The following is a 13,534-nucleotide window of genomic DNA, read 5'->3' on the forward strand; positions in this document are numbered from 1 at the left end:
TAGCATCTACCTTCAAAGATTGTGGTGGAGATCAAATAAGATAATGATAATAATGCACTTAGCACAATGCATGTTGTAAATGCTTTCTCCTCTCCCTTTCCTCTGTCAATGTTTACAACATCCTCAATAGCTTTCTGTTGCCACTATGGTAAGATACAATATCTCCAATAAAACCCTTCTAAATCTACCTTCTGTTTAGCACTCCAGCTTTATTTATTTTCCCCCTTTTAGTATACTCTCCATTCCAATTAAACAGGTTGTCTTGCTGTTTTCCAAATGCTATGCTTAGAACAACATATTCAATATTCACCTCAACCTTGCAGAATCCCTACCACACCACAAAAGGCAGTCAGATGCCACTTCCTAAACAATGAAGATTCCTAAGCTTCCTATTTGTTAGTATTTTCTCTCTCATGAAATCCCTTTTCATAAACTTAGTAACGATTGACTTGTCTTCATGATAATCTCACCAAAAGAATGTAAGATTCTAAAAGGGATTGATTGTTACACTTGTGTCTTTGCAGTTCCAGAACCTAGCCCAGAACTTTGCACATAGTAGGTGTTGAATCAATGTTTGTTTAATTGAATTTGCCAATGAATTGGGTGAGGCTTTCTGGCATATGTCACTTGAATAGTTAACTGGGATAAATATCTTAATAATTGTATTATTACTTTTTATTTGATATACTTAAGGACATGCTTTCCAAGGTAAAGTTTAAATTCCTCAAGGACAAAAGACCATCCACTAGATCTTTTGTTAATCACAAAAAAAAAATTCTAAGTCAATGGCAACCTCAATAAAATTTTATCATTTTTTAAAATTTGTTGTCTCTATATAACCCTCCCCCCGTTTTGCTTTGTTACATCATCAGTGGTAGTAGCAGATTTGTGTCCTTTACTTGTTGACATTTAATATCTCTGAAGCTACTTATTTTCTGGAAAAGTGTTTCAACTTTAGAATTCATATGGAAGTCTTCACTAACAAATAGGTCCCCTTATATTCATCTTATTGAAATAAGTTAGATATTTTCCTGGGATCTATTGAGGATACCTTCCACAATGATAGTCTTTGTATGTTGGAAGATGATTTTGGGATGAGAACACTAAATCCCAAAGGAGTGAAATGACTTCTTCATGGTTTCAGAAACAATTTGTAGTGAGGGGGCAGCTGGGTAGCTCAGTGGATTGAGAGCCAGGTCCAGAGACAGGAGGGTCTGTGTTCAAAACTGGCCTCAGACACTTCCTAGCTGTGTGACCCTCGGCAAGTCATTTAGCCTCCTTTGCCTAGTCCTTACCACTCTTCTGCCTTGGAACCAATACCTAGTAGTGATTCTAAGACAGAAGGTAAGGGTTTTTTAAAAAAGAAACAGTTAGTAGAAGGAATGAAATAATAGTCTACGTGTCCTGAATTCCAGTTCAATAGTCTTTGACATATCTTTTCCTATAAACCCATTTCCTACTTAACTAGAAAAAAAAATTGAAAAATCTTTCCTCAATTATTTTTCCTCACTCATTTCTACTGTAATATATATATATATTTATATATATAATCAACAGTATTTATTCAGCCACATGACAAGTTTGTACACATATTTGGGGTTAATATTATAATCCAAAAGCAATATAAAATATAACCTTTTTATTTTCATGAAAGGCTCTTATAATAATCAGCAAGAAATAAACTGCCTGAATATTATGTTTGGTACATGAAGGAAAGATTCACATCCACTAAAATGTGAATTCTCTTCCAACATGCAGCCTCATCCATTATTCATTGGCACTTTTCTTTATAGACTTATCCTTGCTTCAGTCACCTCACTTACCAATTCTTCTGTTGAGTTGGGCTGGGCTGGGCGAGCCAAAGAGTTCTGATGAACTGGAAAAGGCTGTTTGAGGCAGCAGGGCTGATAAAGGATTATCACAGTTGTCTAAAAGCAAGAGAAGAAACATACAGAAAGTCCATCAAAACTCTCTACACTTACAATAAACAAATTGAAATACTCTCAGACATTATTAATAGCAACTTACATTTATTTAGCCATTAAAGTTTTCACATCATTTTCTTAATAATAAATTTGTGAGGGAGAAAGTATAAAGAATATTTTCTTCACTTTACACATGAGGAAATCAAGTTCAAGAGATATTAAGTAACAGTGAAATGGCTAGTGAGATTTCTGAGATTTGAACCTTGGTCTTTTTTTTTATCATGTCCAGTTCTATTTTCACTTTCATATTTCCCAAAGGAGGAATTTAAAATAATTTTCTTCTAGAATCACTGCTAAAAAGAAAGCAATAATTGTGTTAGATAAATATTTTAGTTGGCCAGACCTTAAGAATTTTGAGAGTAATTTTGAAGATAGGGAAAGGAATTGGTATATATAAATGACCTATCATCATTCTAGTGAATAAGCTAAATTGAGGAAAACAAAAAACCAAAGATAAATGACAAATATAATTGAACTATATGTAGTTGATATTACAGTGCAGTTTTTGTGGAGGGCTGACTTAAACCTAGCTCTGATTGAACCTTTTTGGAAATCTTTCAAATTCCATTAGAATTCACTTTCTAGTCCTAGTATGAAAGGAGTAGTACTGAATCAATACTGAATCAACTGAATCAATTTATGGACTGGGCTTCTTGTGCAGATCTGATGCCACAATAATAAAGCATCATTTATCATTTTTCTGAACTGGAAATGGAGAAAAATTATTATTAAATAGATTTAAGGATAAATTTAATGATCGTATAAACCCAATCTTACTTATTATACATTTGAAGTTGAACTTGGTTAAATAACAAGAACAAACCTTGAGACTCAGAGATTGGTCTGAATGTATATTTTCTAGAGGATTCAACTCTCAGATTTCATTTATTGTTTAAAAAATCAAAAAGGTTCAATAAGAGCTTCAGCATATGAGGCAGGTATGTACTAGATCCTGAAATCACAAGAAAAGTTAATGTTTACTCTCAAGAATCTTTCGTCTTACATTGTCCAACTTAGTTGTTATTTTTTTCCTTTTGAATGGCTTTTTCCCTTATTTTTCGACTGAAAGTGGAGAGTAGATACTAGAATTCTGGATAATTCTATTTATAGTATGGATTAAATTTTTCATTATGTTCTAGACAGTGAATTTTTTTATGAGTCATAGAAACACATAAACTCACTTCTTATGAAGTTAATGACCAGTATGTTGAAGTAGCAAACATCTAGAAATGGAAGTCATAAATCTTCACATTTAAAAACGGATTTCACAAGCCATTCCCCAGTTAACAAATGGTCAAGGGAAAAAAATCAAAATCATAAATAATCATATGGAAAAATGTTCTAAATCTCTCTTGGTTAGAGAAATGCAAATTAAAACAACATTGAAGTACCACCTCACACCTATCAGATTGGTCAATGTGGTAGTAATGGAAAGTGGTCAGTGTTGGAGGGAATGTAGCAAAATTGGGACACTAATGCATTTTTGGTAGAGTTGTGAACTTATCTAACCATTCTGGAGAGCAATTTGGAACTATGCCCAAAGGGCTATAAAACTGTGCATACCCTTTGATACCACTACTTGATCTGTATCCCCAAAAGATAAGTAAAGAGGGGAAAAGACCTACTTGTACAAAAATATTTGTAGCAGTTCTTTTTGTAATGTTAAAGAATTGGAAATTGAGGTGATGTCCTCAATGGGGGAAATGGCTGAACAAATTATAGTACATGTTAGTGGTGGAATACTATTGTGCTATAAGAAATAATAAGCAAGATAATTTCAGAAAAAAGACTGGAAAGATCTGTGGAAACTGTTGCAGAGAGAAATAAGCAGAACTGGAAGAACATTGTATACAACATTAGCAATACTGGATGATGATCATCTGTGAAAACCTATCTATTCTCATCAATGAAATGATCTGGGATAATCCCTAAAAGACTTATGATGGAGAATGCTATCCACCTCCAGAGAAAGAACTGTTGAAGTTATCTTTCACATTAGTATGTTTATGGTGTTATATTGGGTTATTGGTTCTATATGACTTTGCTCTTACAATGACCAATAAAAGTGTGTTTTGCATGACAATAAAAATTAAAAAAAATGATTTCCTACTATTTATGTGATGTTGTACATACTTCCCACTCTGGGCCTAAATTCCACCATCTATAACATGCATGCTGTCTATAAGAGTTTATAATTTCTGTATAGCAACTAGGGAAGTCTGAGCCATTTTAACCTAGTTCAACACTAACTTTCAACCCTGAATTAAACAGTAAAGATTAAATTAATTATATATACTGGAAAAAAAACCATGGAGAATTTTTAGAAAGAAAATATGGTTATAGTGATTCTTCCTTATCTGGTAACTTTTGAAAGGAACTTTGGTCCATTTCAAGGAAAATTAATGAGAGACATAAGGATTAAATGCTTGTTAGTTGAAATGTGATAAAAATCAGCTTGGCAAAGTATATTTTGGGATTTTACAAACAAAATGTTTGAAAAATATTATGAGGGATTCTACAAATATAAAACAACCATGTCCTTACTAAGGAGCTTGAAACTACAAATGAAAGTGAATAAAGTCACAATAACAGTGGTCTTTGAGAAGTAAATGATAGCAAATTATGTTTTTGTTTGTTTGCTTTTGCTTCTGGACATCCCTTCTGATAGTTTTTATGGTAGGATCATCACTTATGATATGAAAAGCGATTTAAAGCTCAACTCAGATCCCATCTCCTCCAAGATACTTTTTAAAAAGTGTTAAATGTATTATACAGGTATGTAGGGCTGATGCCCAGACAAAATGTTAACTAAGTTAACTTTTTTAATGGGTATCTCCTTTCCCAGATCATTTCTCAAGGAATTGCTGCCATATTTCAGGATGATTCCCATGATTCAGTGTTCTTAATGATATTCCAGGGCTTCTGATTGCCATTTTCCTAACTTTTATTTCTCTGCCACCATTGAAATGTCCCTATTCAATATTTTGTTACCTTAAGGCCAGACTTCTAAGATGGCAACTACCTAATAGGAGATGATAATAATAAAATTATTATTATTAATTATTGCTATCATTAATATCTTCTTCCAAAAGACTAGATCTGCCCTGAACTCTCTTTCCTTCTGGGCAACATACAAGTATGTTGAACAAGACTTTGAAACAAGACCATTTTTGAGGATAGTATCCCCTTTTTGTTTGCTTAACCCAAAGACCTAACAGTAAAATGGGAATTTTCAAGCTACAGAAGAAAAATTATTCACAGCCATGACTAGTCAGTAAGAAAAGATAAATTGAGGCAGATGACTATTTTGTTGTTTCAAATCACAATAGGCAAATAGCTTCCTGTTCACCCACTAGGGAGATAGAGTATTCAACTTATCAGCTGCTAGATAATGGGAATTGAGAATATAAATATTTATCCACTCATTTAAAAAATAAAAAAATACATCTCCCCTTGATTAAAATAAAAGAGGAAAATTCCATTGAGCATTAATATAGATGAATGTCATAGGAATCTCATTTTAGGGAAACTCATTTTGCCAGATCCCAACAACCTTTGCATTCTACATCATCATCTCCTCTGTCCCTCTGATTAGAAGGTGGAGTATGAACTCCAAAAAGCTCCATTTATGGAGAGAGTTCAGAATAATTCCTCCTTTTTCACCTGACTGCACTGCTTTGGAAATACCACTATACTCCTTTGTAAGTGTTATTTTCTACCATTTAATTGTGAGGTGTTTCTGAGCATGAGCTTCATTTTTCTCTTTATGTTCCCTGAACTTAGAACAGTACCTGGACATAGTAGATGCCTTAACTATTTATGGACTAATTGACATTAGTCATTATGTGTGTATGCACACATCTATGCACATACATATGTATATATGTATATGTATAATAGACTAATGAGCTTGTCTTATCAATTATATTATTTTAACTTTAAACAAATTGTATGAAGAAATATCAGTGATCCAGAAGCCAGAATACCCAAGCTCTGACACTGAATGATTGTTTAGCTGCATTATTTTAGAAAAATTGGTCATTCTTTCTGACTGTCAGTTTCCTTATTTTCAAAGCTAAAAAAAACAATGTCTGCTCTACTTTCACTATAGGGTTGCTCTGAACATAAAATGAGGAAAACATTGAAAGTGCATTGGAAATTATGAATCATTTAAAAAAATAAATTTTAAGTGATTTTTACTTGAGTTTTCTAAGAGTAATAAGATTAATAGCCTTATGTATTTTAAATCATTTCTCTCACTAAAAGAGCAACAAGAAACCCTGCCATTACTTATAGTCAAACTTGAGATTTATTAACTCATCCACAATATCTTAATTTGATAGCTCATAGTCATGTGGAGTTGACTCTAGGTTTTTAAGTACTAAGGCTAGAAGAGCCCAACCGGCACAGTCTACCAAAGTGTAAGTTCTCCAGTTAACAGAATGTCATAGGCCTTGTGTCTATTTTCTGAGAAATAGCCTTTATAGGATAAGAGGGGCTCATCACCAGGAAACTGACTACACAGGGTTGTTTGTTTGTTTGTTTGTTTGTTTGATTTTTTAACTAGGGAATGAGGGAAAGGTGAAATTATGTAAATTGTATTCTAGAGACATGGAAGGATTTTTTTCCATTGACAGGATCTTTTGAAGAGCTTAAGTATCAGAATGGAGATGGAGAGATTGCGCCAAAGAAGGAAAGAACAAGATAGAGCAAGAGAATTAGAAGTTGGGAGAAGAGGAGAATGGTGGTATTTAAAAATGTATAGAGAAAATCTCTTTGGGGACTCTAAACTGAAACAATCCTATTATTGTTTTATTTTCACATTTACTTAAATTAGAGCCAGCCTGCTAATATTATATATTCATAATTCAAAATAGGGAGTCACTCCTATGAAAAATTTAGCGGGAAAATAATTTGGTTTGGGGTTTTCTTGTGTGTGTGTGTGTGTGTGTGTGTGTGTGTGTGTGTGTGTGTGTGTGTGTGTTTGCAAAAAGGTTAGAAAGTAGATTTTGGTACTCTAGTGATTTTAAAAGAAATAAAAATCAGAGTAACTTCAGCAGCATCACTTCAAAGGGAACCAGGTGAAGGAGGGGATAGTTAGGGAAAATTTCTGAGTGAAGAGACATACATGGGGAGATAACAGGGATTTTTTGACAAATGACTTCAAGCTTTACAGTGAATTGTGAAGCTAGATCTTCAGCTGAAAAGTTTGGGGAATAGATATCCCAGGAGGGTTGAGAGAGTATAAAAACAGTTTGAAGAGACCTTGTGGTGAGTGAGATATTTAATTTATTAGGGAGATGTAAAGTGATTGCCTTGCTTCAGAAAGGGTCCATTTTGAGATTCCATAACTGTATTTTTGGTCCACCTAGAGTGGACCAAATCTCTTTTCAGAGATTCTATATCTCTAGTTTATTTTCTCTATCTACTACTTGAATAGGAGAGAAAAATTGAAAAGCAGGAGGAAATTCAAGTTTGAATTTGGACAAGCATAACTGGTGATAGGTAAAGTACATCTGCATGTAGAGTGTTATCATTTCACCAAGGAGTGGATGGAGGGAAGGAAGGGTACTGTAGACTGTGTGAGTGTGATGTCCTGGGAAAGAACTAAGGGGTAGAAGTATTTGAATTCATGGTGAGGTTGAAGAACTGTTAGGGGTAATAAGGAAGAGGGATAGATTGATTGATAAAAGCAAACAAGAAACTATGATCAGATAAAGGAATTTCATAGTTTGTGAACATGAAAGTTGAAGACTTGTGGTTAATGACAAAATCAAGGGTATAAGAATTTCTGTCTTCAGTTGAGGTTGAGTTTGAAAGGTCTTGAAAATTTAGCATCCTAGAACCAGGAGAACATTATACCATACACTGATACACTGTGACACAATCAAATATAATGGACTTCTCTACTAGTAGCAATACAATGACCCAGGACAATCCTGAGGTACTTATGAGAAAGAACACTATCCGCATCCAGAGAAAGAACTGTGGGAGTAGAAACACAGAAGAAAAACAACTGCTTGATCACATGGATCAAGGGGGTATGATTGGGGATATAGTGTCTAAATGATTACCCTAGTGTAAATATCAATAATATGGAAATAGGTCTTGATCAATGACACATGTAAAACCAGTGGAATTGTGCATTGGCTATGGGAGGAGTATTGAAGAAGGGTAGGGAAAGAACATGAATCTTGTAACCATGGAAAAATATTCTAAATTAATTAAATAAAATTTTCTAAAACCAAAAATTAAAATAATTTAGCATCCTGAGAACCCAAGAATTTAGGTTGCCTGAGTGAGAATTAAGATGAATGCTACATGCATATTGAAATTCCATAGCAAAAGAAGAAATAATGTGGAGAGAAGGTAGGATGGTGAGACTATATACAGAGAGAAAGGAATAGATGAGAGAGATGTTATGGAGTTATGAAACACAAACAATTTATAGTTTTAGAAAGTTGCCTGAGGTACTGAGACATTAGATGACTTATTTCTGTGTATTAGAAGTTGAACTGGAACCTACACCCACCTAATTCCTAGGCCTTATCTCTACTATAAACTGCTAACTTGATTTAATTATGCATGATCTTAAAAATACTATTTTTATTTGGTTTATCAGTCTCTCAAGTGCCACTAATGTCCTCCAATCTGAGGAAAGCTCTGTGCCCCCTGAGTGATTGCCAGATCTCACTTGAGACCCTCAAACCCACAGATGTCACAGATATCTTATGTTCTGTTTGTGCTATCTGGGAATGATTTAGTAAATGATCCATTTGTTACCCAGTAAAAGCTGGCTGAACATGATTTATTGGCAAAAGCACAGGCCCTAGAATCAGGAGATCTGAGTGTGAACTCAGATCCTTCTCATAATTTGTCTTGTTATTTGATTCAATTCACTCATAAAGGATGTGCTGGTGCTATCTTGAACTGATTCAGAAAAGCTGATTGCTACATTTTCCATATGATCATTTATACTTTGAAAATTGGCAAATATGACAAATCAGGGCTTGATTTTTGTTTAATTATGCTGATATCTAGACTTATGAAAATAATGGAGAAAATGTCAACAATGCAGACTAACCCCCCCCAAAAAAAAAGACATTTGTAAAGCTTCCTCACAGAGATCTGGTTGTTGAATATTTACTGCTATACCATTACTTTATGTGATACATTTTAGTACTTTCTGGTGTCGTTCAATAAAACAATGATAATGATATGAGCCTTAATTACTTCCCCAAAGATGAAAACATATATGAAGGCTACTTCAAAAATGCATAGAAATGTCTTATTAATAGTACTTTTTTAACATAAATATTTCTAATGGGAAATACAGTTAGGCAGACATAAATCTTAAAGATAATGTCATTAATGGGAATCAACTCTATATGTGGGCCTGAAACATTTTTTTTAAAAAACTGACGTTTGAGAAATATAACTAAAATAATCCTGGAGCATCTGCTTTAATAGACTATTTTTCTGATTCCTGCCAAGGAGATATCTACGTTATCAAGTCACAGAACAGAAGAACAAGAAGAGTTCTCAGAGATCACAGGATCATAAGGTTTAGAAATAAAAAGGACCTTATAAGTCAAGTCTAATACCTTTATTTTATGGATAAGAAAATTCAGGCCCATATTTGAATCCAGATTTTCCTGACTTCCAAGTCTAACACAAGTCCTCTTTTATGTAACAATCATTTAGTCCAAACTCCATTATTTCATAGATAAGGAAATGCAGGCAGATTTAGGGAGAGGAAGTGACTCCCTCAAATTCATACAATAAGAAAGTATCAGATTTAGAAGTTGAAAAAACCTAAGGCCCCCAAACATCTTATTTGCATCCATGAGGCACAGATTATTTGTTGCTTCTGTCCTTCTGTAACAATATATTCCTGTACAGTTTTGTAAAAATCCCCAGATCTCTTAGCTTTCTTTTTTTTTTTTATTTTGGTGAGGATCTATGATTTCATCAGTTTAGGAATTGCCAGCGTGAAAATCCCTTCAGAAAAGCACTTGTCATATAATTTTAGAGAATTGCCTTGAACATAAAGAATTTGTTTCTGAAATACGTATTTTTAACAAAAGAGTTATTTTTTAAAATAAGAACAGGAATATATTAAAAATATTCAGAGAATAGTTTCTAAATGTAGAAATGACTTGAATACTTCCTATCCCACTACCATCACTACCAACTTCCAAGAAAACCAATAAATAGCATCTACTTTCTTTGACAAAATTATGTATTAATATTTTTATTAATCTGCAGTCAAGCATTTTTCTTTGAAGCATTCCATCTGGTGCAAGAAGGGAATTTTTTTTCAGCAGTCACATTAAAGTAAAGTTTAGAGGTCTTCTTTTATGTTGATTAAAAATGAAAATGTAAAAAAGACATTTGAGTAAATCAGACTCTGCCTCAAAGCACCTAGAAGTTAACATTAACTTTTAAAGATGTTTATACTATGAACAACGTGTTTGTTGTAACATATATTTCTATTCATTATTATTAAAATACCAATAGAGATACAGGTGGTGCAAAAGTTAAATTTTGTGCAACTGCCTTGATTGCCGCCAAGAATTGTCTGTGTTTAGGGATTTGAAATTTAAAAGATTCACTTGTATTTATATGTGAGATAAAAATTCCTTTTAGCATCTTGCACTTAATAGCCTACTTTATTTAAAAGACATAAAGCATGCATTTTGTGCAGTGTCTAAAATGGTACTTAAAAGTGACAACTCATGCTTTTAGCTTCATTTGTATTTTTCTCCTGATAACCATAATTCCACATTGTAAACAACAAACAAATTTTATAATATTACTCTTTCCCTCTGTTAAACACAGTAAGAAAAACTGTTTTCATAATGTATAAACCAAAGAGGCATCTTCTCTGAGCACAAGACAGAAAGAGAATTCCAAACTTTCCCCCTTTTGTCACCTCTAAATCCAGACATCATGAATTTTAGTACTGAAAGGATCCACTGAGATCAACTAGTTCACAACAAGATAAGGAAACTAAGGTCTAGGGGGAAGGCATGGTTTACTCAGGGTCACACAATCAATAAGCATCAGAGATGCCCAGATTATTTGACTTCAGATCCAGGACTCTTTCTATTATGCCATTGGCATCCCATTTAATTCAGTTTGACGGAGAGGTTTTTTGAGCCCTCTATGAGAAATGAAAAAAGAAGAAATGGGTTGTAGTGTTAAGAAGTATAAAGTCTAGTTTAGAAAATGGTGACTCTTCCCTAATGTTGACACATATACTGAATTCAGCTTGGAAGGAGAAAGAAAGAGCACGGTACTGAGACACAGAATACCTGGATATGAACCTAGCTTTGATATTAATGATTTATTAATGATACCACCATCCTTTCAACCATCAAGATTCAGAAGGTTGGTGTCATCTTTCCCTCTTGTCTCCCTGTTCACATTCCCTCCCTGTAAATTCTTCCATCTCACCCTACTACCTGTATATGTTATATCACTTCAGAGATCACTCCTTCAAATCTCAACAATAATAGCATGTTGAGTCCAGAAGGGTGCCAGCTGCCTTTCTCAGAGTTACAAGAGTACCTTTATGGGTGTCTTGAGTTAAGATTAAAAATGGGGAGTCTGGCCAAAGATTTTAATGATTTATTAATATAAAGGAAAGGGTGATGAATGAGAAGAGAAACATATCATTCTTTAAGAAAGACTACCCTGATCTAGCATCTCTGTTAAGCTGCCAGCAGAGTGCATCCCTTTTCAGTTTGAGAGAGCTTCCCTTCCCTTTTTAAGTTCAATTTGTTCCTCCCTCCATTCCAACATTGCATGCTGATGTTCAGGGTGATGTGGAGGACATCAGGGACACCAGGCTGTTGTGGGTGTCATGGGGGGTGTGGAATTATTTTTTCTCACATGCCTGACTATAATATTGTAGCTTACGAGCCCCCATGAGTGTTCTTTCTCTAAACAAACATCCAGTGGAATACATTTGTCCTTTAGCAAAAGCTTTTACTCAAATGGTATAGTGAGAGTGTTAGTTTCAAAGCCCAAAGCCTTTTCCCCTCTAATACGTGGGGGTTCACATTCAGACAAACATACAAAGAGACTGTTGGGAAAATAGTGGCATGAATTTGAATTATGATAGTAATGAAGCAAATGGGAAAGAGACACATGTAAGCAGAGAAATCTGGAACTCCAGAATAATGAAGCATCAATGTCCTTTCTTTATGAGAAGGTCTTCATTAAGATTGGGGAGTGTTGCAGCTGTGATGGATGAGGTGCCCCTACTCTTAGCTAGAGTTTTTCCTGGCCACACCGTTTGGCTGACACACTAGCTTTGTCTTAGGCTCAGTTGTTATATGTAATCTCTTATTATGACATGAAATCTCTGCTAGAAGTTTGATCCAGTGGAATCCTAGGACAAACTCTTCAGTGGGCAGCTCTAGTCCTTACCTTCTTTACCCTCCATCTTAGATAAATCTTATATTGATCTTTAAAGCAAAAGCAATAACGTAGCCTAAAATGGAAAAAGTCTCTCCTTTCTGACTCCTCTCAAAACATGACTCTGAGGTTTGTTGCAGTCATGTAGGAGGAGAGAGAAATCTAATCTGGAAATTTCTTTTGTTCGACAATATTTCCTGGTTTGTAGATGAATCTCATCCATGAATGATGTTGCCTTATTTATGATGACCCCTCCAGTACACTTCCAAGATTTTTTGGAGGTCTTATATAGATATGTGGGGAGATAAAAGGTACTTAATCAGTTTCTGCCCTGGGGAAAAATCATTGTATTGATGACCTTTTACAGTGCCTTCAAGGCTAAGACCTTTTTTTTAAGGTGTGTTATGTTTCATTTTCAATGGGAATGGATTTGTTTTACATTTTAGTATAGTAATTTCCTTCCTTCTGCTTTTTCATTACTGGTCTCAGGGAGGTAGATCCCCTAACATAATTTTGTCCAATCAATACCCTACAATCTTAATGAAGATCTTCCACATTTTATTTCATGTTTGTATCTCAATAGCCAAGTACAGTGCTTTAAATATAACTAATGTGTAATACATGTCTATTGACCTTAACTTTATTACGTCAAATCATTTCTCCCATAATCTCTACCCTGGTTTCTACTGAAAACAAACTAGACCAGTAGATCAGACCCTAAAATATCTGTCCCTTTGAGAACTAGAGCTTGTGAAATTTTCTTCTTTCCTAAAGCAAGACTTAAATCCACTTTTTATATTATTTTCCGACTCATTAATATGCTACTATGATCATGTCATTTCTCAGTTCAGAAATCTTCACAGCTTCCTCATTGTTCATTGAGTAACTTTATGTTGACAATCAATATCCAATCACCTCCTTAATTTCATCCAACAACGCTCAAGACAGACTTTTCCCAAAGTTTTTTGTATGCTACTCTTATTCTTCCATCTATGGGTTAGTCAAACTGGGCTACTTACGAGGTGAGGCTTACTTCCTTATACTATTTTCCTGTATGCCCATGCTTTTTCACATGTTATTAACAATGCCCAGAATGGGCTTCTATCCCCATCCCTCACTATCAT

At 34.3% G+C, this 13,534-nt stretch overlaps 1 protein-coding gene across 2 annotated transcripts in view; it reads right to left on the reverse strand.

Annotated features, from left to right (window-relative positions):
• Positions 1-13,534, reverse strand: part of CNTNAP5 (contactin associated protein family member 5) — a 908,736-nt gene that overhangs the window by 719,082 nt on the left and 176,120 nt on the right. For both annotated transcript variants that reach the window (XM_056793728.1, XM_056793729.1), the window contains exon 2: positions 1,824-1,928. In XM_056793728.1, coding sequence (XP_056649706.1) covers positions 1,824-1,928 — 105 coding nt within the window. The remainder of the gene's footprint in view (positions 1-1,823; positions 1,929-13,534) is intronic.

The sequence above is a fragment of the Monodelphis domestica genome, chromosome 4 (assembly GCF_027887165.1).
Source record: "Monodelphis domestica isolate mMonDom1 chromosome 4, mMonDom1.pri, whole genome shotgun sequence".
Lineage (NCBI taxonomy): Eukaryota > Metazoa > Chordata > Mammalia > Didelphimorphia > Didelphidae > Monodelphis > Monodelphis domestica.